The sequence below is a fragment of the Anopheles funestus genome, chromosome 3RL, assembly GCF_943734845.2.
Source record: "Anopheles funestus chromosome 3RL, idAnoFuneDA-416_04, whole genome shotgun sequence".
Taxonomy (NCBI): Eukaryota; Metazoa; Arthropoda; class Insecta; order Diptera; family Culicidae; genus Anopheles; species Anopheles funestus.
The window spans coordinates 75,910,693-75,936,539 of NC_064599.1; the positions used below are offsets into that span (position 1 = coordinate 75,910,693).

Below are 25,847 nucleotides of genomic sequence, written 5' to 3' on the forward strand. Positions count from 1 at the left end.
AGCGCTACAGTTTGTGCTCGTACCGGTATGGTGACGTTATAAATTTGTCTCCTAACTTCAGACACCCGAGTGTGCGTCATCATGATAGTAGAGATGTGCAAAGTGAGTAAGAGTGAGATAGTGAGTTGAAACGTCGGCGATCCGTTGGATACCGACCGACTTATAGCCAAAACTTGGTGCAAAAATGAGGAAAATTTTACATTTTCTCAAACAGGGTAAGGAACTTGGTTCCTCACATAATTTCTAGCACATCTTAGGGCATGGCCGTCCAAGAAGAAAATGTAGCCATTGGTGCCATCTATCGACCACAGGTTAAAGATTGGCGATCCGTTGGATAGCGACCGAGTTATAGGCAAAACTTGGTGCAAAAATGAGGAAAATTTTACATTTTCTCAAACAGGGTAAGGAACTTGGTTTCTCGAATAACTTCTGGCACAGACATCTGAGGGCATGGCCGTCTAAGAAGGAAAAGTAGCCATTGGTGCCATCTATCGACCACAGGTTTGGCTTTGATTTGAAAGATTTTTTGAAAGATTGGCGATCCATTGGATACCGACCGAGTTATAGGCAAAATTTCGTGCAAAAATGAGCCTTAGTAAATTTTTTTTTGTTGCATTTTTTGATTTATTGATTATTTTTCACTCTTTTTTTATTTAAAGCATTACTTGAGTGAAAAAAAAACACATTGCAATCGATTGGCATTAAAATAAATCAATTTAATTTTTTTTGCAAAATTTCTCAAAAAAAACGTAAGGGGTAAGCCTTATGAAATTTTCGAGTGGAAAATTTTTTTGAAATTTTTTTCTGATTTTTTATTCTTTTTTTAATTTAAAGCATTATTTGAGTGAAAAGAAACTTATTGCAACAAATTCGCAATAAAATATATCACATTTAAAAATTTTCCTAAATTGCTCAAAAATGAAGAAAATTTTACATTTTCTCAAACACGGTAAGGAACTTGGTTCCTCGAATAACTTCTGGCACAGACAGCTGAGGGCATGGTCGTCCACGAAGAAAATGTAGCCATTGGTGCCATCTATCGACCACACGTTAAAGATTGCAGATCCGTTGGATACCGACCGAGTTATAGGCAAAACTTGGTGCAAAAAAGAGGAAAATTTTACATTTTATCAAACACGGTAAGGAACTTGGTTCCTCGCATGACTTCTGGCACAGACATCTGAGGGCATGGCCGTCCACGAAGAAAATGTAGCCATTGGTGCCATCTATCAACCACAAGTTAAAGATTGGCGATCCGTTGGATACCGACCGAGTTATAGGCAAAATTTTGTGCAACAATGGGCCTTATTAAACTTTAACTAATTTGCATTAATATAAATCAATTTAAAAAAATTTGTTAAATTTCCCAAAAAAAAGTTAAAGCCTTGGGAGATTTATGCCGAGGTTTTTTGGTCTCCAATTCAATCATTCCAATTACTTTTCCATTTGTTGATTGTATTGAGAAGCTGCACTTGTTAATTATATTTATTTTTTTTCACGTAACCCTCACAAACAGTCCTTGCTACCTCTTTTGGGCTTTATTAATATGTCCAGATGTGTTTTGAACCCACACCTTCGGTGTGTTAGACCAAGCTGTATGGCACAAGACCATTGAATCGATCCTTACATATATTTGTGCTGTAAAACCTTTACAAAAGCAATCTGATTCATCTGATCCATCTGGTATCCGGAATAAAAATCATTTCTTTAATTAGGTCATGGATTCTTGAAATAATGAATTATTATTTAAAAATTAAGAATATAGAATTAGAATAAGATATCTGCAGGTTTTCTCAAGATTCTTTAAATATGATAAATAGTTTATAGCTTTGCTATTAAATTATTAGTGGCGACAAGCAAACCTTCGATGTTTATTTTTAATTACTAGCGGACGTTGGCATCAATCAATTGTTGCTTAAGGCTTCGTTTAATGACAAGTAATTGCCATAACTCATGGATACCGGTGGAATGAATTAACATACTTTCGCATCACTGCTGACCACACAGGATCCACAATGTCACCCTATCACTAGGCACACCCTGTGGCACTTGTCCCAGTACGGACGCACAGATTGCTGCCATCCGTTTTCTTTCAACAGCCGAAGGCCACCATCGCACTCGACTCGAGCATGTGGCACTCATCACAACGGGTTACCCGATGCTTCAGGTACCTTTGTTCCCAGAGTTATCAGTGTGGGGCTCAACGGGAAAAGATAGCATGCGACATGCGTATGCACTCTGCTTAATCGCTTGCAACCCTTCGGCACCGGAGTCGGAACGCAAAAATTACATAATATTCCTTTCGCATTGGCCTCGGTGAGTGTGCCCGAGGTTAAATTGGGTGGGTTTTTTTTTCTTCTACACATGATGCTACTTTTATTTTTACGTTGAACAATTCTTTATAAATAATTTATCACATTACGCGAGGTGAGTAAAGGTTTATTTCATTTCCATTTGTTTCAACATAAGCATTCCGTTTTAGTTGCGTTTTCGAGTTTTTCATTGTTCGGTTTTTACGTGTATTTTGATCTAGCAATTTTTTTTTCGAATCTCTGCCTTGACATGGTATGCTTCTGTTACAGAGCCAACCTGCTATTGCTCATCTACCTTTTCCTGCACTACAAAATCGAACAAGGATCAATTCGAAACGGATCGTAATTGCCACCATCGAATGACGTTGGTATAAAATTACAACGCAAAATACTCCGGCGGCTGAATCAGCAACACCAAGCCTATTCACTCCCTTTTATGTTTATGCGAAACATCAGAATGGTGTCTCAACGTTGAAAAATGTCCACGATCGTAGCGAAACCAGGCAACGGAAAGGCTTAGCATAGCGAGCGAGCATAATGCGACAACAACTTTCGAAAATGCCTCCGTTTGGCCATTGTTTCCCCTCAATCTTTGCCTTTTTCCCCGCCCGGCAGCATTAAAACGATGCAATTCATGTGACAACGGGGACAATGGTGCATCCCATTTGAGTCATCGGTTGCCGTTTCCTTGGGATATCGTTCGATGGCAGGAATGTTCGCACCTGTACCGAAAAAAAGAAAAGCTACTTTTCCCATCCAAACCCATACCCACTGGTATGATACGGTCGAGGTCGATTCACATCGGTGGTGGAATTGCTGTTTTTTGTTTTGTTTAAATCTCCCATGCCCAGAATCAGCCTGAGCTGTAATGAGTCACTGCTGCTTTTGTGGCCAGCAGAGAATAAACGGCACGGAATTGGACGGCTACGCAAACGGATCATCAAAAGAAAGAAGGGGCTATATAAAACGCACATGCAATTATAGTAATCAAACCGATGCACCTTCATTCCGGTACGATGGGTTTTATGGCCTTTTCGCCCAAAGGCCTATAAATAAAGCATTTTTAATAGCATGTTTCGTGATCGAAACACTTTTTGGTGCAACGGTGAGCATTAAAAGCTGCCAAAGGGAGTAAATTGTTTTCCAGGAAGCCAGCTTTATGCGATGATGCATTTGCTGTGTGTTGGTGCAAAATACAAACAAGAGTTCGTAATAAAATTTATGCCCACGAAGATCTCTACACTGTGTGGTTTGCGGTTTTGTAGAACATGTATTTTATTTGAAAAACAAATAAAAAAATAAATAATTCATTTTACGTTGCAAAACCATTAAGGAATTTAGTAGGAGATCGTATGAACGGCACCGGTTCCATACAGTATCACCGGAGATCAAATCCTATCAGAAACGTCCTTACATACCAAGGACTGACTGTCCAGCTACGTGGTAGAAATAAGTCTATTGAGCCAGAAATGGCAGACAGAACCTTAGAGGTCGTTAAGCCAAGAAGAGAGAACTAGAGGAGATCGTATTAAACTTTAATGATCAGTAATATGCATTTCTTTTTGTGTATCGATCTACAGTAATTGTCATCCATTATCGTACATCTTATGGGTAAATTAGCGGACATTATGGCTAAAATAAATTAAATATTGTAAAAAAACCTTCCAACAATCTTTTGATTTTTATTCTTCTTTGTAAGACGAGTGTCAGATATGCGTATAATTTATTGTAGCAATCGTATTACTTAACAGCATTCAGTATAAGTAACATAGCATTACTTAACAGAAAATCTGTTCAAATATATTTCTTTTGGGCTAACAAACAATTCATATAACATGTCCATGTGCTTTTCTGAAGTGTCCAGGCCTTATCCAATGTTAACCCGTTCCATCTGGAATTATCTATTATTGAAATATTGAAGATCTACAGAAAAATACGTAAAACAGTCAGAAATTGATACAGCTATCTTACTAAGGAGAGCAAGATGAATGATTGTGAACATCCAATCGTCAAAAAGAAATTAAAAGCTATACTTTTCCACGATTTTGCCCAGAGTAGAAGTGGCGAGCACGACACAACTGTTACCTAGTCCACAAAAAATAATGAGTTCTCTATGAGGTCTTCATACACTTAAAAAGAATTCTATTAAACCATTTTCTATCCCCATTTAGGTCTTAGTTGAGTTTTAAAAAGGACAGTAAAGGCAAAGTAGATCCATTTTGAGATGACTTGATGTTTTGTTAATGGGTTAAGATACGACACCTCTTGAAAGTCCTCTTCACGTCCTTGTCAAGCAGGCTGGAATTATATTCAACCTTTGGTGTACTGGCTAGATCCAACTTCTTGGGCAGATGTTAGAACATGGTAAAACAGGAAAAGGTTTCATGAATCTAAGCTACTTGAAGCTCAACTGTCACGAGGCTCTCCAGAGGCACTTGGGGTTTGAGCGCATTGTCCAACTGACTGTCTTAAGCAACCATACGAATACAAACAGCTCCAGCTTCAGAACTCCTGTAGTGGACTAAGCTGTAAGTGATGCGGGAATTACATTCGACAAAAAATGATTGAAATATCAAAATACTAAACTCTGAAACGGTCAAAACTCACGAAATAGCTTAACTCACAAATTTCGTATTTCAATTTTACAAACAAATTAAATTATAAAAGCCATTGAGATCTGATACTTCATAGTTGAATTTATGCAGTCGGAATGACGTTGATTAAAAATAACTTTTTTTTTTTGCTCGGTTAGAACGGCCTGGCCGTATCAAGACTTATTTTGCCACGTAGCAGGATAGTCAGTCCATGCGGGGGAACGGTCCGGATGGGATTTGAACCCGGTCCCTGCCGTGTGGACGGGCGCCGTTTTTCACCTGCACCACCGGGCCGCCCCAAATAACTTATTTTATTGTTCTTATTTCTTTTATTTCAGGTTATGTTTGTTTCTTAGTCATAATAGTCTTTAACTCAATGATGATTGTCTTGCATTGCGAATTTAAGAATGAAGATTGTCTTCCATTACGAAGAATTTGATTATAATTATTTTCTTTAAACTATTTGCTTTCAAGAACACGATCAAACGTATCGCAACAAGTTTCGTTGGATTAAAACATGGTACAAGAAATTCTATGTAGCTTGCAAGCTTTAACAACAACCCGAAACGAAACTGCACAATCGAACAAGCTCTTATGGCGCTATTTCTTCTTCCGGTGTAAGAAAAACGGTTCAAATTTCCTACACCCGTTACTCACGATTTTCTTGCCGATCGTTCGTGTTTTGGTTGTTCCAGCCAGCCCTTGGTATTCCTTCAAGCTTGCCAGCCGCAACTTCAATTCACTTATTTCCTATTTATTTGCCATCGCTCGCGGCTTGTTTGCGATGTGTGTGCAACCATGCCGTGAAGTGCATCGATGAGCTGGAAAATCGTGCCGCGGTTCAAATACCCCAGGACGGGGGGTTGCATAACGAAAGCCGTTGGTTGGGAGTGCCACGATTGCCGAATGACCTTTTGCTATTTGCGGTTAGACCGACACCGATGGCGACGCCCTGCACTATTCTAAAAACGGGCCGCACCGGTTGCATCGAGCGGGTGCGATAAGCCGATCTAAATCGTGTAGTTACCTTCTCGTCGTCCGTGCCCGGCTATCATCATCACCTCGAGGCTTTCATTTAAGGACTGTGCAGTACAAGCAACGAGCATTAGCATATTTATGAATTTCCCCCCTTTGGAAAATAAGAACCATCCATCCAGGTTGCAGCCCCATATCCGGGGCTACGTTCTTGAGAAGAAGATCGGTCAAAGGAGACGGGTAAAGAGAGAAAAAAAGAAGGCATTAGTCAAGTCACCTCACAGGCACCTCCGTGAAACCACAGTCCGTGTTGCATTTGTGGTCACCGCTGCAACACCCATCGGGTTGTGAACGGCAATTGACGGTGCACGCAAAAACCGAAAAGCTAATCAAATTCATGCATCCGTTATGATGAATAGTTGAGGTACCGGTACCAGGGAGCCAAACTATCTTCCGGTCGAGGCAATTTCGCACACCACAGGAGCTCATCTAGTACGGTTCGCGCACAACCGCAAAAGCTGCAAAGTAAAATGAATATTGGATCAAAATCGAACCACGGCATCCAGTGCGTGATGGTACCAGATGTTTGGGTGTGTGTGCAATGGAATGCAGCGAGACGCATCGTACCGGATGTGCACACCCGGCGCCAACACCGGTGCAGCACAGGATTTAGAATTGTATCAAGCTCGGCCAACCCCAAAACGGTGGTCAGTTTTTGAGCAGTAGGAAAATTGATTTCCATCAATCCGTGCACCGTGGATCAACCGTTCGGATTGTCTGATTTTTTTTTGTGGATTTTTTCGTAAAATATAGCAAGTGCACTTAATTTTGTGGATTGTGTGAGGATTTGTTTGTGGTGGTGGGTCTAGGAAAAACTTTTTTCATTAAAACATTGGACAGACAGCCCGTACTAACCGGCTGTGGAAGATGGACGGGTTCTGGTTTGTGGATGTAGACAACGCGAGTTTAGCTTTTGATGGAATGTTTCTATTTCTGAACTGATACGGTGTAGCATGTTCATATTTGTGGTTGAGAGCATCGAGAATCCACCATTAGTCATCGTTTGCAATAAGTTGTGAAATTATGGTGATATTTTGTAAAGTTCATGATTCCATGCATGACTGGTGGAGATGGCGTTTCAACTGTGAACTCTTATTTAAAATTTAATAAAACCATTTTAATATATTTGTATAAATTCTTATATTTATGGAATAGTTTTATAAAGTTATTTTTATTATTTTTTCAGTTTTATTGAAAATTATTTTTGTACGGATTAAAAAAAAATTATTTCACAATCGTAATAGTAAAAACCTGTGTAGAAAACATTTGAAATACCTACAATATAGGCTTTAGGGAACATCAAACTTCACTTTGTTGTGATTTGTGTTTGAAGTTTAGTTATTTTATAGAATTAGATAAATCTTCCTCTTCTTGACATTAGAAAAGTATTATTGCATTAGAACAGAAGTACTGGAAGTTTACGTATTCTAAAATGGGGTTTTGATTCAGAATTTCCAAATTGTTGTAAATAAATGTCCTAAATTTTTTTATTGATTTGTTATAAACGTTGCATTTTTTAATTAAACCGGCCTTCGAATTCCGGTCCGAATTGGTAGTGCTAAGGTTTCTCAATAAATCGACTCTGGGTTAATCGAGCGTTTTTCATTTATTAAAGGTCGATTACTGGGTGACAAACTGATGATAATCTCAGGATATTCAGTTTTGGTCTCAGTCTTGGTCTCGAGTTTATAGAAAATCAGAATATTTCGATTGAAGTTTTCCCTGAAAAGTTCCCTACTTCTAGGAGATTGACTGGAGTTTTACTGGCCTCGATTGCAAATGCCGTCCTGCTTTATTATTATCATACGCATATCATACATACGCTTCATGATAAGCTTAATAACTCTATCCAATCTTCAATCGATCTATTTTTTTTAAATCTCTCTTAAAATACGAAGAAAATTGAATGAATTACAACATCTTGCTTATGTATTTTTTCCCTATTTGAACAATTGATTCATCATTCTGTTACAACAAAAAGATCACTTGTCTACAATCTACGATGTCTACGATAGTAATGAAAGTTGAAATGAAGATTGTAAATTTGTTTGATTTAGTTTTTGCTTATAATGATGTCCATTTCCTCCAAACGAGAATTACAAATGTTTCCATATCTCACAACGACAATGGTGTGATTCGGACAATGGTTTCATTCTTCAAACCATTTGCTTAACATTGTCTCTGGCTTGCAATATGAAAAAAAGCCAACAGTCATATTTCAATCATACAATTTAATCAAGTTGATGATCATGCATAGTACACTCAAGCTTGTCAGAAGTAGTAATTGAAATGGTAGCTTAATTGCTAGGTTTGAAAGCGAAAAAAATTCGCATCCATTCCCATTAACCTCTGTGGATCTGTGTGTGCCAAGGTCAAACTATTTGAATACAACAAACAAAAAAACACAACAACCCGTCATTGACATTGACCTTCGTAAAGTCAAGAAATTCGTTTAGGCGGCAACTCTAACAATGCTGCCGGACCAACAAAACACCTTCCACACCTGTCCATTCGTTTTGCTTAAGGTTAAGTGCATCTAATTAACAAATTCCTTCGTCCGCACACTGGTAACCACTTCCTACATTAATCGTTCCAGTGGTAGGGAACCGGGAAGAGGTCGGAGAGACAACAACAACAAAAACCCTCCTAAAGGGGCCGTTTTCAGAAATGTCGTCACGGTTCCCCGATCGGCGACGGTTCGATGACGCCAGTGACAAGGCAACATCGTTCCAGTAAAACATCATCAAACGAGGGTTGGCCGTTCTTCGTGCTTTTTTGTCTACTTCTCGTCGAAGCGGCATATCCCCATCGATGGATAACTACTACACGACACACGTGTATGCATGTAATCAGGATGGAAATTACAATAAACTTTTAAGCCAGACGTTCGTACGATCGGCCATCTCGTTCCTGGCGTGGCGCGTTTTTTTTTCGGACACAGTGAACGTAAATGTTTTGCGCCCGTGACGGAAAGATACGCGAACCGCACAGAACATGAACAGTTTTCGTGGTGGGTCGTGGTACAACATTTGCGATATCGCGAAACGACAAACCCGGCCCGAGAAGGGGTTAGGTTTGATTAAAGCCACCCGCACGGACAGGAAGGGTTTTCTTCGGCCGTGTTAAACGAATTGTCGTGGATGATCGAACATGGAGACGTTCGTTTTCGTCGATCAAGAAGCAGACATTACAAATGTGCAATTTAGAAAATGGAAAGAATGTTAAGGATAAAACTTATTATTTGTTTACTTCTCATTTGTTTTACTTCTTTTGAAAAAAAAAATAATTTTAAAATCTTTTTTAATAATTACTGCACGATATTTATTCGATTATTGTTATACAATTATGAAGGACTTGTATTATTATTATAAACAATTAAACTAAACTTACAGCTTGCTAAAAATAAAATTTATAATTGAATCTCAATTAGTGTAAATAAACTATTATTTCAATTTTAAAATCAAATTTGATTAAAATTATGTTTTAATTTTTAAGAACATAAAAATATATATTTAATAATATAAAATATCTTGTGAAGATTAAATAATTGGAATAAAACTAAAATTCATTCATTTAATATGCTAAATAATTTAAAAACAATCAAATTAAAAGAGAACGTATTATTAACAAGATACTAAAGGATTAAAAAAGTTGATAAATTAATAAATAAAACCAAATTGTTACAAAGTTTTTAGCACATCTAATTAAATTGCTTAGTGTTACAAAATTTTTTAGCACATCTTATTAAATTGCTTTTTTTTAAAAAGGTTTTAGCACATCTAATAAAATTACTCACACTAACTGCTTAAATTAAACTATCGTATTCTTTGGAATTTTTACCCTTTTTTTACCAAAAGTTGAGTATGCACAACCAAGAGACTGTTCGTTTTTTTCTTATTAGCCAGATTAAAAGTCATGTTTGCGAAGGTAAAAAGCTTCTTGGTACATTTCTACCAGCATTCAATCTACTAGGTTTCGGACGCTTTCATTCCATACAAAACGATACACGTCGTACGGCGCAAGTACGAAATCCTATTCTAACATCATCAACCGAGTGCACCACCGTTCATCTCCGGTAACGTTATCAAACCGTCTGCATCATATTTCTCTGAAATTCACGACTTTTTTGTCATTTCAATACAGTCTCTTCTGCACTGCTGGAAGGCTGCACTGTCGTGAAAAGCTTTTTGGAAAATAGCGAGAAACGAACACAAAAAGAAAAGACCAAAAAAAACACAGTCTGCTACGTCTACAGCGACATCGAGCACCAGTCTAAAAGGGATGGCTCGGTTTCCTTCTGAAGGTTCCTTCAATCTCCGTCTGCATCCATAGACTTCGTGCTGCCGAATTGTGTGCATTGCTGCATGCAATTGATTATTGATTGGTTTATTGTATTTTATTGAGCATTTATAAAATTATAATACAACATTTGCGAGCGCTACACACTCTTGTCCCTTTCCGCAAGGCTCGTTTCGAATCGGCCGTTTAGGTCGCCAAACGGACGGGTCACGATTTGAAGGGGTGAGAAAGTTTTGTTACCCTTTTAAAACGAATGGCTTTGTTTGCCATTGGGTTTAGAACTGGAATCATGATTCGTTGTTGCTTCTTTTCTTGAGCTTACGGTTGATAGTTTTTGCTTGTAGACGAAAGCGAAAAAGCCGTGAGAGTATTTCACATTGAAAATGACAACCATTCCCAATTTCCGGGATCGGTTCATGGATCGTTTATCTATTTTATATCAATCGGCTTACGTAGTAAAGTTGTATACGGCATTATAAATGGCACAAGTATGCATTATGAGTAATATTCTATGAGCTTTAATGTTGAATGTTTATTTTACAGGGTTCGCCGGTGCAATGTACGGAGAGGATCAACAAGAGGATCAAAATTTATCAAATAAACTAAAATAATTTGATTTTATTTGAACTTTTAATGAACAAATCTACATTACTTCCTTGAAATTGTTGAACTAAAATATTTTTAATTTAATTAGAAAAATCATTTCATCCTTTCCTTTCCCATCACCTTGACTATCTTTAAACATGTTGTGAATAATATTTGTCCGATTTTCGTCAGAATGTGTTTTCGTTATACAAAACTAACACATGAATCCCAACATCATCATCATCATCATTGGAATCGTGCAAACCGCTTGATTAAGAGTAAATCGCACGCCACTCCAATCTACTCCAGGGTTCGGCAATAATCGTTAGCACAGTTCCGCCGAGTTTCTGCAGTAATTACCACCGTTACAGTCACCGCTTCCGACCTTCCCGATTGGTCACCTTCATTGGCGCAAATGAACGCAAAAAACCCTTCCACATTTGCGCAAAAACAGCAACCGGGTGTGGAAGTTTTCAAAATCAACCGACTCAATTTCCTATCCAGCACGCGCACTCCTTCCCAGAGCACTAACCTCTGCAGAGGGTAGAGTGGAGTTGTGCAAATTACACCTCACAAATGTGCACCCAGCGCAACGCGGGAATGATTTGGTCGGTGCACTTTTTGGTCCGCAGCATTAGAGAAATCGAACCCAATGAAAACCGAATGAAACGGTAAGCAAAACACAAGAAGTTTCTTCACTTCGTTGTGGGGCTTAAGGTTTTTGGGGCTTGGAAGCTTACCTTTCGAGGTGTATCATTAGATAATTGTAGGGTTCCGAAGGAGCAGTGATTGTTCGGGATCAAGGTTCGTCACTAGTGGTTTTGGGCCGATGAAGGGGAATGGTAAATGGTGGAACGAGGTGTGGCCATCCGAAAGGAAAGCGAATTGGTGGCTGGTTTTTATTGAAATGGCAATCAAAAATCATTTGGCATTTAGTGTTCCAATTCCGTTTTGGCAAAAGAGTTTAGAAGTTTTTGGAACTATTCAAGATATCCTAATTGCTTTGCAATATTGTAATAATTAGCAACTGTTTCAGAGCCGATTATTTGGTGTCAATTAATTTCAATTGGAATGAAATTGAACTATAATATTTTTTTCGGAATTTTTGATCTAAAGTTGAGAAAAAAATCTACAAAAATTGTAAGAGTGATTTTAGAAAGTTTAAAAAAATCATTACCTACGACTACATTCTAGATTAACAAGTTTAAAATAAACATAAAAATGGAATAAAAAACAAAAATCACATGAAATGCAGTGTATTTAATACAACGAAACAAAGGAAAGTGAGATATGGGATAATACGTTTAATACAAAGCGAAGCATTTTATAACTTTTTGATAATTTGAAGCTGAGATGGGTTTTTTTGTCTATCACGCCTCCTTTGCACAATGGATCGGCCTGAAAGGACTTTGCAGGCTCTTGAATGACATGACCACCTCATCTGAGGTGTCGTGTGTAATTCGCTGTACGATAGTGGTTAAAACATACAACTTAGTGGCTCCTCCATTGTCCTTTCAATCATACTTCATCAGTTTTGGACAAAATTCATGTCTACGAGATTTATGTGTAGTACATGAGTAGTCGAACATGTCTAAAAGGGATCTAGAAGTTTTGGACAACGTTTTAATCTGAGAGGCGTATGTGAATACTGTACCTGTATAGGTTCTATATAATCCCAGTTTCGGTCGTCCCGACAGGTGTTTTTAGCGGAGAAATTTCCTCAGACTGCTGAAGGATCAGTGTGCAGCCAGCACCCTAGCGCGTATCTCAACATCAGTGGTCTTTACCCAAGATATATGAAGTTTTGGACGACTTCAAAAATGAGGTCTCCTCTTCCAACTCTGCTTGATTTATATTATTTATTATTTTATTATATTTCATTTATTTCACAAGGTTTTTAATACATTTCCAGAACTACGTTTGATCCTAGCTTAATTTGGATCCTTTCATAATTCTCTTTCTATTAATGTTTTCGGGTTGGTTCGTGTAGTATTTAGTAGTATCTTCAAAAGCTGTTATATGAACGTGGAAATGATCTGCAAGCAACCTTTAAAATCCTTTGTTTGGAATGGTAGAAACGATCATTCATTAGCTCCTTAACATCGGAAGAGAGGAGTAACTTTATAGCTGATATTCCAAAGTTTGCCGATAAATATTGAATATTAATTCTTTAAAACAAAACAATAAAATATATTAGAATCGGTATATTTTGTTTTGTCAAATTCTTCTTACATTCATATTATTAGTGTCCACGATATATACATTTTCAAGCCGCTTAATTATCGCTAATGATGTAATTAAACTTTACACTATCGTCTGCATATCTATCTATTGTGAAAATATTGCTCTCTTTTTTAATTGTAGCTTGACAAAAGTGTTTCCTTTGCTGTTCTAATCCAGTAAAGCATTCACATTCTTCTTTCCAGCTGCATTTCATTACCGATCTCGCTGAAACCAATCTGTTTTCAGTCTGCCATCATGCCAATAAGCACCAACCCCTCCCCCAGTGCCAATTTCCGAGCACACTAATGAGCGCACATACTGCCGAAGAATGGTATGTAGGTTCATCACTTTTACGACGCCTTTTTCCATCACGTTTTTGTTTTTTTTTTTTGCTGAATGGGTTGGTAGTAGGAAGAATGGAAAAATTTTGATGATCGTTGAATTAGTTCTAATTAAATCCAAACTCTAAGTGCCTACATTAATGGTGTTAATTTAAAGCAGCTACGGTTCGCATGCTTTTTAATGTCGATCGCCTTTATGCTGTGCGCACACACAAGAGGGGTGGTTCGAAATGATGATCCCAGAGATGTGAAATCTGCTTTATTTTAGCAAAAAAAAGAGAGCAAAATATTATAGCAAATTTAATACAACACACAGAGACAAGGAGCGAGAGTGAAAGTATACTAACATATCGAAATCATCTTCATCATCGCCTTTTGTCATTTTTTTGTTGTTTAATATCACTGTGGTGAAAAGTTAATTGCATTCGAGCTCATCTTCACCACCAATCGGGACATTTGCATACACAAACGTTGAAAGTTTTACTATCATTGTTTTTTTGTATTACACCTCCTTTACTGTGCAGCGAATGCTGCGAGCGAATACATGATGTCAGACCGTTTGCTGGTCGCCGTACTGTCTTGGAATTATGGAAATGAACATAAAATTAATAACCGCATCCGGGCCCTTTTTAACGATCGCTTTTCCTCTGGCCTTGCTTCAAACCACCTCACCTCTGAGCTCGGTGTTACCAATACGTACTATATCGTCAACAGAAAAAAAAAGAAATGCTCCATTCTACACCGCCAACACGATGATGCCGAGGATTCTATCCTTTGCAGCGGCACTCTGGTCGCATTTTCACACATCTTTCGCTCTCTAAAAGATGTGTTTCCCGTCCAACAGCCTGCTGCCTTCTTCTGCTTGCAGCACCGTTAAATGCAAAACCCCGGGACCTTCGGGGTGTCACCCTTATATGTATGGAATAATAAAAATGTAATAAATTATTAGAAGTCATCACACTCTACATTCATCAGCGCGCCTGACGCGCCGTTTGTGGCCGTCCGTTGATGCAGGATCTCCGTCCGGTGCCAGGCAGCCACGTCTCTATTATTGTGAGCCTTCTCGCTTTCTCCCATGGACCATATTCCATCCCGAGCTCAATGGGTGTAAAAAATCGCTGAAAAACCACATGAATTCCATCATGAGATGATCAGGTTATTGTAACATGTCGACGTACGACGACGGCGACGATGATGGCGACTGGACCGTGAATCAAACCCAGCGACTCGGGAACGTACATACGTAGAGCCCACCAAGATCGGGCGTCGAACGAAACGGTCGTCCCGTCGAGCATAAATCATTCAAATTTAGAGAATTTAATTTAATAAAAACTCGCTCACTCGATGTTGCCGGATCAACGATGGGTTCGGATAGCCTCCTCCTCAAGAACCAGGTGGATAACGGATGGTGTTGGGTGTCCCATCCCTAATAAAAGCTGTTTCAAGCTGCTCTTTAAGTCTGCTTCGGATCGAAACCGACGCAACCGGGATGCATCGGTACGAACCAAAATCACCTATTAATAGTGGGAAGCTATAAATGTCATCAGGATCAAGGCGGCTGGTGCGGCTGGTCGTTCCAACCAGCCAGCGTTACTTTTTCCTTCGACGGTGGTTCAAAATCAAAGCGAAGAGTGGAAACGGTTTCCCGTTGCTGGTACTTCGAACGGATCACCCGTTAGCACCCAATTTGTGCGACATTTTTCATACGACACGCTAATATGTCAGCAAGATTTAAATCACTCGCCTCGGCTGACATGGGTCGATGATGGATGGGAAGCGACTAAAATGGGCGTGTGTTTTGAAACATCATTTGCTAGTTTGTTTCCAATTGGTTTCGATGTTTTTTCAAATCATATATAACGGAATTTCATAATTTTTTTTTATAATAGTGTTTATTATACGTATTTAAAACTATATATTAAAAGAATAAATATACCTAGGTCTAAAATAGTGTTAATATTTATTGGTATAACACATTATTCTATAATTTTTCTTTAATTACACACCAACCGAAAGTATGGTTCAATGTCGTAACCTAGAACAGTCACATTACAGGTTATATTTTCCTTGCGAACCTTTTTTGTAAGTAGCGCATCCATTCTCGTCCAAATTAATTCCGTTCAATTAACTCCTGAATAAATTATATTACGAAACACGAATTTATTTTTTTGTGTTTGAAAAAAAACGGGAACATAGCCTTCACAAAAAAGAAACTCTCGAATTGTACATTGCTAGTACAATTTACATGAATCCATAAACCAAAACCACTACCGGGAAGTAGCTAACATCAAACAAAGTCAACACCTGCAGCAGGTCGTAAGTGTTAAAAAAAAATCGACTTCTTGTCATTTGTTTCCCTTTAAACATAAAACGTTATTTAATCCGCCATAAAATGTGACACACTCGCACACAAACTGTGTTCATTTTTATTATCACTTCCAAATCGGATGAGTTGAACATAACAAACAACCTCCTGGCTGTTTTGATGGTGAGTAATGTAAATAACAAAAAAAATCCCCAAACTTAACAGAGTTCCCCTCGTAAAGGTAGTTGTTTTGTGCGATTTTAGAGGATTTTTGATTGTAAGTTGACGGTTTTGGTGTCCCATTCAGGGGTGATCATTATCCATCTTGTATTACTACGATGGTGACAAAACCTGCGACGATTCATGCCCGGGTTTGCTAGTTAGGAAGCATTACTAGTGCCTGTTAATACCTCCGATTGTTTCGCGCCTGTTTTGTCCTATTCGTCTCGTCCGAGGAAGCAGCTCAAGATTAATCGTCCATTTGTCCGAAACAGGACCGAGTCGGCAATTAATGGCAACAACTTTCACCTACGGAGTTTTGGTAAGCATACGCACGCTTCTGTCCGACATGCAGTTGGTACGGTGAATGGATACGCTGCGGGCGGAATAAAGTTGTTCCCATGTACGAAACACCGGTGGACCAGCAGAAGGATGCGTGCGTTTGATGTTGGCGCAGTTTCATTCCAACGAGAGCAACGGCACAACATGTGCACAGCATGTGGCCAGCTGGCTGAAGCGTTGCCAGACAGTGGATGATGGTTCGAATCGGCTATAGTCTGCCGGAGACGGTTCAATCATTCCCCGAAGCGATGCGTTCCGTTCGCTTCCTTGCCGAACGTTTTACGGCAAAGTTTAATGATTAATTCTCCTTTTTTTTACTTTTTACTTTCGATCGGTCGTACCCCGGGACAGGTTATCTAATCGTGCCAGCGTGAGATATTTGGTCGGCTGCTGGCAAAAAAAATGCTAGTAATGATTAATATTGCATCTTACCGATTGGCACAGCAACTTTAATCCGGCGGCAAACAAGTCTATTTGCATATACTGTCTGGTAGAGTTGCACTAACTGCAAGTAATGCATTAGTTTCACTTTTGGAATGTAATGTTGCATCATTGAATCGGTTATAAGTAGACAGCGTGGTAACGGAACATTACTAGTGGCAAATTTGATGTATAATAAATTAAAATCGATTAAAATAAGGATAGTTTTTGTTTAAAAAAAAATTATGTATTTCAAGCTATATACAATTAATATTTTGTTGATAAAACACGATCACTCGAATACACAATTATACGGGCAGTGCATTTTTGAGAATCAAATACAAATTGATATTCTATCAAGTTTTTAAACAGAATAATTTTCAAGGTTTTTCATGCTAACAGCTACTAAGGAAAAATTTTGATTTAAAAACAGTTGATTTCCCATAAGTACAGTTAGTAACACAACTTGAAAATGTCTTGGTTTTGATAAAACAATATAAAATTCAAGTGATCCATAAGAATGATGCTAAACAAAGGTAAAAGTACTCCATTATTCAAAGATTTTACTAATATGTAAGAATAACTAGGCGCATGGCACTGACGGAATTGTAGCTGAACTGATCAAGATTTGTTCACAGCACTAGAACACGAATTTTATCGAATTAATATAGATGTTTGTGATAGTGAGTCGATGCCTTATGATTGGAATCTTATACACTATCTCTTATTCAAAAATAGTTTACAAGATATTTTCCCTAATCATACAACTTCGACTTGTCCCATTTGTAGAAGAGATAGTCGGAAACTATCACAGTGGGTTACGAAACGAAAAATCAACCATTGATCCGATCTTCGATTCGAGGCGAGACCTTCAAGAAGATGGTGGAGCAACAGCTCCATTCTTTCCATTTCTTCATAGATTTCAAAGAGGCATACGGCATTATGCCCTCAGCCAGAGAAAATATAGAAACACTACGCAATGGGCTCTTTTGAAATTTCGATCAATCTTAACTCACTTGTGCAAATGCCAATGTCAGGAGATAGTGGATGGACAACTTTCAGGACCGTTTCCTAGTAGAGTCTGGACTCTTCAACCTAGCGCTAGAGAGGGCCATCCGCTACTCTCTCCGCTAGGTGAAAACTACGGGGAGCATCTTGTATAAGTCAATTAAGATCCTGGCATACGCTAATACCACAAATATCATTTGATTACGGCGCTCCTGTATACTTCCTATACTATCCTATACTTTTTTACTCAAACCACCTCGAATCGAGACGATCGAAGCTGATATTCTGAGATATGGACTCTGTCCAAAAGTGGCGAAACCCTCTTAGTTGCGTTCGAGATAAAAATGCTCAGAAGCATTTTTGGCCCAGTTTATGTGGAAGGACAATGGAGGATCTGGTATAATGTCGAGCTCTATGAGTTGTACGAATTCACCATCGTACAGCGAATTAGACACACCAAACTCCGTTGGGTGGGAATAACATCGAATGACCATGCTCCTAAAGCTCCTCTTAGGCTTTCTTTGATGATGATTACAGATTGAAGATTACTTAAAAAGCAATATCCGAGGTAAAATATGAAAAATTATTACAAATTCATGCAATAACAAGGATATAATTGTTTAATCTCATAAATTAATGTGATAAAATTCAAAAGTAGCTATCAAAATGACTAGGCTGGTGCAGTACGGTTTGTGTTTTACTATTTAAATTTTTAAACTTTTTATTTATTTATTTTTCGCAAAAAATAGTGGCCGAATAGTTATGTTAGGAACTGTTAATTCTTAATAATTAATTATGTAAACCATACCGGAAGGAAACGAAAAAATATCGTACCTTACTACTTTAATTTAATACTGTAATTTGAATAACATTTTTTTACATTAATGGCAGTAAAACAAAGTAAAATTTCATGTGCCGACTAGCCCTAAATTAACACCCATAATAAATCAAAATGAAAGAGATAGAAGGAGATCCATTTTGTCAAATTAATATGAAATTAGTTGCCGGGATGCGGTGCGTAGTACCAGGTGGAAGCTGACAGGACACAGAGTAAGCGCGTTGTCCCACGGTCAAAGGTGAGCGCAGAACCGTTCTTCATAATCTGCGGTAGCATCACTGCAACAGCCCTGTTCGCACACTGCAAAACGATCGATTAATGTATGCGCATGCATAATACTATCACCATCGCCGCACATTACTACGCTACCCATCCTTTGGTGTAATAATTCAATAAGGCAGACAACAACTCCACCGTACCAGCCGCCCAGGGAGCTGTTCCGGTTGGCGACGAACGTACAGTAAAACTCCATCAGCCGATGCAGGTTTAGTTGTGGGTTGCGTCGAGAATGCACAGCAAGAATGCACCGTACACGGGGACACTGGTGATGAAAAATTGCAAACAACAGCCGCGGATGTTGATCGTTCGTTCGCCGACCGATTTGCCGATTCCGGAGTTCCTAAGGTGAGCCGATCGGTGCGAAAGATAAGCAAGCGTGCAACTGCCACACGGATCTACACGCGCGGTTAGGATCGCTAATTGGAATTTGATGTTGTTCTGCTGTATGGAGAGGTTTGAGCGGGGATTGGAATTGAAACGATGGATTGCCTTTTTGGAGCGCACTATCAGTTGATTCGTTGAAAGTGGTTGTTATTTATTTTTTACCACTAGCATTTATGAGAAATTCCTGGCATCAATTTTATATAAAAGTTACGTAATTTCTTTTAGCTGGCTAACTACTCTTATTATAGTTAAATAATTTCAACAATAATTTGTGTATGTGCTAAAAATTATCCTAATACTTTAATAAATTTAAAATTTCTTACAACGTTCATAAATGTAGGAGATACGCGATGCTAGCGACATCTATCTGTCAAAACATAAAGCTTCGTATATTTACGTTACCAATGTTACCCCTAATAGTATGCAATTTGAGAGCATTTAAAAAATGTTGCGTTACGCCTAACGCGTTTCGTTCCTCAAACGATAAGTTGTCTATGCATCTCTTTCTGTTTATTCGTTCATTCTTGTATACTGTTTCCGTTACAATCGTTTTTCGTTAAATCTCATTTTTCGTTGACTTTTTTGCGTTTCGTTATATTAGTGCAGGGCTATTCAAGCTATACAGCTCTACTCTATTTTACATACTATCTATTTTACAAGTACATGGTTACTTGTTACATTTGTTACATTTGTTTACAGAGAGAATTCAACTTTCAAAGTAAAAAAAAATAAAGAAAAAACATAGGCAAAAGAGTGTTATTTTTACCCGGATTTACTTAGTTTGAATATAATAGAAACTTTTAATGTTTCCTGACATGTTATAGCACGTATCGAGCGTTCTTCTTCTTCTTGCCTTAACGACCTTAAAGGTCACGCCATATGACAAACTAAGTAATTTTGTTTATGTACAAAACCGAAGCTAACTTTTGGCGGTGCTGTCATCGGTTTGAACTTTCATGGCGAAGTGTTTTCTATATGAAGTCATTTGATTTCCATTTACGTTAATTTCGCAGGAGTGCAGTTTCAGCTCTCAATGCATTTCTTAATCTTCTGTTTTGCATCACCTCACAAGTCTTGGCCTGCCATTTCTGGCTTTCCATTATTTAATTTTTCCCCTTGCTGAATAATCGGTTTGAGTCGGAAACGGTCTGATAGAGATTTTGTAATATATTTAATTTAAGCAGTCTTGTACACCGCTTACAACAGGAGCATCAAAACTGCCTTACTACATGATGTTGCTCAAAACGCTGCTTTGTAGCTGCGACAGCGCTTAATAAAAATTCTCTCTAGCGGCTGTAGTGATAATGAACACAACGTGGAAAAATATATGAATGAATGAACACACGCAACCACCTGCCAGCGCAGGGTTTAGCAACTCAACATCATGACAAATGTTGAATGGTATCTGGAGAATGACATATCGTTTAAATTAACTCATTTCTTTTCAATAAATATGAGAAATATCATGATTAATTGTTTTCTATATTCTATACTTTATATAACATGTCTTTGTGGCTGAGTTTTTCTCTTTTGACCACAGTCAAATGTTAATCAGTAATTTTATTAAATATTATACATCCAATTGGAAAATATAGTAATATTTATCATGAAATAATATTTTTTCCTTTTCAAATCATTTTAATTTGATTTTTATTATTTTTATCCTTCACACAATATTTCCATTGCCAACCCCTGTAAAGACAGGTGCATTCATTCATTCATCCGTTAATTCATTCCGTGCTGTGCGTCGTGTTCATCGGCCAGCATCATTTGTGTTCCGAGTCTCGTTCGGTGTGGACGCACGCGTATTGTCGTCGCGGTAACCGTGTCGCGTTTTAACAGTTCAACTTCAGTGTTTCGTAAAGAATGTTTACAACAGTAGTAAAATTGTGCTCATCGCATGCTAATCCAAGTGGATGCATCATTCAAATCACTAAGTTGAGCTAAAGCAATCATTCGCGGGCAAATATTTTCGTGTTTCTTCGCGGTCGTGTGTGAAACGCCGGAATACCCGGCACAATTTTCTCTGCGGTGTGCAGTAGCACGATATTGCAATCAGCGTGTATGTGACGGTGTAAAGTGTATATCCATTTTGTTTTTGTGCTACCGAGTGGGGCAAAACAAGTGAAACAAGTTGTAATTTAATTTACAGCTCCTTCTTCGTTGAAGTTGTGGCTGGTGAAAGAGCATTGGGCCAGTAGTGTGCAGTGGTGTGGTGTGTTTTGGCAATCGGTTGCTGTGTTAAGAAAGCGCACCAGCGCTTCGAAAAATAAAAACACCCGACAAAACAGCCGGGCTACGTAAGTCTATTATTACAATCAAAGCAGCAAGCGACAAAAAGCAAGCGTGCAAAATTCCCCTCCTGTGTTGGAGAAAAGTTGCAAAGGAAGAAAATAGAATCGCCGCCACTTTTTTTCCGGCAGCGTGCGGTATACAGCGAGCCGGCGTTCCATCCGTTTCCGTGGTGGTAGTGGTAGTGCGCACGCGACCGTGTGTGTACGTGCATTGGTGGGTGTTTTCGGTTGCCTGTTTGTGCGGTGTTTTATTTTGCGGGGCCCGGTAACTTTTCGGCCGGCCAGAAAACGTGATGTAAAGTTGTGGTTGTAGGCGTGAGTGCGTGCTCGGTGCGGTTAATTGGTGTTAGTGCGAGAGTCGTAAACGAAACAGGGCCGTTTGTGTACGGGCGAGTGTGATGCACCGTCGCCGCGAAATGTGCGTTCGTGTGTGAGAGAATTCTACCCTGTCTGCAAAAAAAAAGAAAGCCAAAAAAAAAATAAAGGGCACCTGTTCAATGTTTTCGCAGCATCGTATCGTTATTTGCCGGTGTGTTGCTATGTCAGTGTGTGAGTGTGCATGTGTTTGATCGGGAAAGAAGTCGGCAAAATAATATCGAAGCAAGCTGAAATTAGCAATTGCCGGTCCACAGTGAAAAGTGCAGTCAGAACGGTGTTTTGTGAAGATAGCAACCGAATCGAAAATGGCCGCTTTACGGCGGTACGGATGGATGGCCGTCCTGCTGTGTTTGCTGCCCGTTGCGATCGCCATCCAGCAGCAGCAGGAAACGATCGCCGGGCACGAGGTGGAAACCAGCGTTGCCGGTGAAGAGTTTCAGCATCACAATCGGTGCGAACCGATCACGATTCCGTTCTGCGTTGGCATACCGTACAACCGTACGATACTGCCGAACCGGTTCGGTCATACGAAGCAGGAAGAGGCAGCACTCGAGGTGCACCAGTACGTGCCACTGGTAAAGGTCGATTGCAGTCCCGATTTAAAGTTCTTCCTGTGTCTGCTGTACGCACCGGTCTGCACTATTCTGCCCTATCCGCTGCCACCGTGTCGGAGCCTGTGCGAAAGTGCCCGGGCATGCGAGAACATCATGAAAACGTTCAACTTTCCGTGGCCCGAAAACCTGGAATGTTCTCAGTTCCCGGAGAACAGTGACGGTAATCTGTGCGTGTCGAAGGACAACTCTAGCGAAACGACACCGATACCGACGAGCGCATCGTCGCCAGGCTATCCGACCAAAACGGTCGCTGCACCCTATATACCGCCACACCGGAAATCGTCCGGCTCGGTGGGTGGGGCCGGTGCCGGCGGCAGTCTGGTCGGCACACACCGAGATTTAGGCTTCATCTGTCCGGTGCAGCTAAAAGCACCGACCCTTATGGGCTACCAGTTGACCATCGGTGGAAAGGTAAGGTTTCTTTTTTTGTGGCTTTATTCTACGTTGTCTTGAGTTTTTGAAGAATAAAATATCGCTATTTTTTTGAATTGGAAACAATTTTCTTCTGAGATGCTTATAGACAATTATTTGGTGTAAAATTTGAGTTCATTTTAATTGGTTTGACAGATAAAAGTGTTTAAAAACCCAAACTGCCATTTAAAAGTAAACAAAACTATCAAATTGACACAATCCCTGGGGGCATAAGGAGTCCATGTCACGTCATAAAAATAACACCGGACAGCTTCAATTTTTTTATTTGCGGCCTGACTAAACAAACGTTTCGAGTTTTTTTTTATTTATTGGAAAATATGCTGATTTTAAATAATTCTAAAATATATTTTTTAAAACAAAAATATTAATCAAAAATAAAATTGCTATAAAATCTAGAAAGTTGCTTTTCAAACCCATTTTTATAGCTCCATTTATGTTGTTATTTTATATCTTTTTTTTAACTAAATCGTTTATTAAAAACTATTCAAATTGACGATTATTGTTAATGGAATATTTCGTGCCAAGTGCAAACTGCACTCGTATTCATGTTTTCCGTTTTTTTTAAATGTAGAGTAGAGTGAACGCTTTTGTCGGAACAGATTCCGTAAGTCTTTTCTCTAAAAATGTGAACCTCGAGCATTCGGTAACACTTTGCCCTTTTCGCACGTGCCGGTATGCAACACAATAATAGCCTTTGTAGTTTTTGGGTAAGCACCAGGCAGGATGACTTCCATACCAAACATACCGGTTGCAGTATTTGTCGGAAACCTGGATGGACATCTCCCAGGAAATGATACAGGGAAGGATAGTTCCACACTCCACCACTGTTAGGTGAAAAATGAAATGCTCCTTTGTGACACACACACACTGTCAGTTCTGCTCTGCTTCGGATTGTATCAGATATTCGACCAGATCTTGCACAAGCTCCGGGTGCCTTAATCGCTACCCCGAAAGACGTAATCTGATTTTCGGATGTACCGGATGCACCAGAACATCTATCCATATCTGTTTTGTGTCGGGGAATGTATGTCGATGGCCATGAAATTGTGTGAACACTTGTGTGTATCCTGGCATGTTTGCTTGGCACGAAGTATGGAAATCTTTGCTCACGAAATACTAACAATAAGCAGGGAATGGGTTTTACATCTTCGTGCATTGTAATCGTCTCTTTAGGAATGGAATGAATTTTTGCATTGACTTTTAATCAGCTGAAAAGATCACACACTCGAGAGGATACCGGAGCTGGAGCTAAATCGGTTCGATTGAACATTTCTGACCATGTTTCTACGAATCTCATTTAGGCCGGTATTTGATTTCTTCCCCGAAAGCTTTGCATATGTTCAACGCATCACTCTGTTGCATTTTGCAAAATGTATTTGTATACAGATGGAGTATCCACTCCCTAACTCCAATGTTTGCCGGAACGTTTGTCGAGCGATTCTGGTTTGCATATCGCATGGCGGAATAAAATTGGACCCAGAAGTAGCACGACCACCACAAGCGTGCAGGAAGAAATGATTCAATGTGAACCGCATCTTACTCCTGGACGATTCAGTTCCAACGCGTTAGCGGATGTTAGAGAAGCGTAAGACACTGGAGATACAGGAGTAGAATATAGGAGCGGACGGTTTCCGTTTTAATTGCTCCGTTACCGACAGGATTAGTACAATGATTGCACCAGAAGCTCACTCCCAACGTTGCCTGGGTCGAAACCCGTTTGTGGAAAAGCATCAAAAAAGCGTACCGTACCGTAAGTGTACCGATGCGAGGATAAAGAATCGCTTTTCTGCTACCAGGTTCTGGTATCATTTGTTTGATGGCAAACGCAGTTGCACTTGGTACCGAAAACCTGGCAAATCATGACGCTATTAAACGGTTGGGGGTTTTTTTTGGGGTAGGAGAAAGCACTTTCTGGGACGTCTAAGCTAAAGTGCAGCAATTTAACTTGTGTGTGATGGATGATAGCTGTGGGTAAACAGCTCCACGTTGAAGATATTCGGCACGGACATAGATAAGAGGGATTTTAGCCGAGGATATCTTTTGTATCTCTAGTGATCTGATTGCCGACGCGGTAGTTCTCGGTTCCGCCGTACTGCAGTTGACAGTGTTCCAAATGTTGCTGCAAGTTGTCCGACAGCTGTAGCACAAGCAAAGTTTCGTCGAAATGCGGAACGAAAGATAGAATGATATGAGTAGAAATGCAAAAAAAAACAAGGTTGATTGAGGTGAAATCATCAGAGAGCACTGATTTACCCGAGGTTAATTAAGTTTCGGGCTAGAATTCTTGTCATCCTGATTAGGCCGGGAAATCACTTCCAGTTTGGAGCATTCTGGTTTTTTCTTCTTCAATCTTTTCTTCACTGGAGCACACTTCAGGCAGATTCGGGTTTGTGCTATAAATTGAAAGTCTTTTGCCGTTGTTCTTTCAAGTGTTCTTTCTCACTCGTTAGTGCACCTTCATTCTGGAACGAAGTTCTGGAACTCTTTTGCATTCCAGCACTTCCGACGCATCAGCGAACCTTTTGGGTATTGTTGAAGAAGTTATGGCTGCCCGTTTTTGCTTGCACTCACTGTTCAATCTAAAGAAAAGAGAGTACACCTTATGCACTCGTTTTCGCGCTTATTCTTTGTGGAGGAAAGTTTTCAATAAAAATCAAGTACTTTCAAAGCGAGAATGAACGCGGGATATCCAGTCAGTTGTCAGTACTGGAAAGTGCCTTTCAGTGATTGGAATAAGGAGTAAACTCGAATGATATCATTATAGGAGCATAGCAAAACGCAAAAATTTCGTCCTCTGCTGCCTGTGCGTGTCTTGCACGTAGTCGCTTTTGCTTGTCAGCGCTCCAATGAACCGGATTGTTGTTGTGTGTGCCTTCCAGGACAGGAAGGATCCATTTCCCGGACCGTTTTGTGTGGTGCTAAAAACATGGGAAAATCTGTTACCA

General features: G+C 39.3%; 1 protein-coding gene and 1 long non-coding RNA gene across 7 annotated transcripts in view; one reads left to right on the forward strand and one right to left on the reverse strand.

Annotated features, from left to right (window-relative positions):
• Nucleotides 1–262: 262 nt before the first annotated feature.
• LOC125767122 (uncharacterized) overlaps nucleotides 263–25,847 on the reverse strand; it is a 241,659-nt gene continuing 216,074 nt past the window's right edge. The window contains exon 3 of the long non-coding RNA XR_007418740.1: nucleotides 263–358. This is a non-coding gene — a long non-coding RNA (uncharacterized LOC125767122). The remainder of the gene's footprint in view (nucleotides 359–25,847) is intronic.
• LOC125767009 (frizzled) overlaps nucleotides 20,943–25,847 on the forward strand; it is a 217,286-nt gene continuing 212,381 nt past the window's right edge. For all 6 annotated transcript variants that reach the window (XR_007418717.1, XM_049433215.1, XM_049433216.1 and 3 more), the window contains exon 1: nucleotides 20,943–22,881. Coding sequence is in view for 5 of the 6 variants with exons in the window: in XM_049433215.1 (XP_049289172.1) it covers nucleotides 22,162–22,881 (720 nt within the window). In the remaining variant the exon portion in view is untranslated. The remainder of the gene's footprint in view (nucleotides 22,882–25,847) is intronic.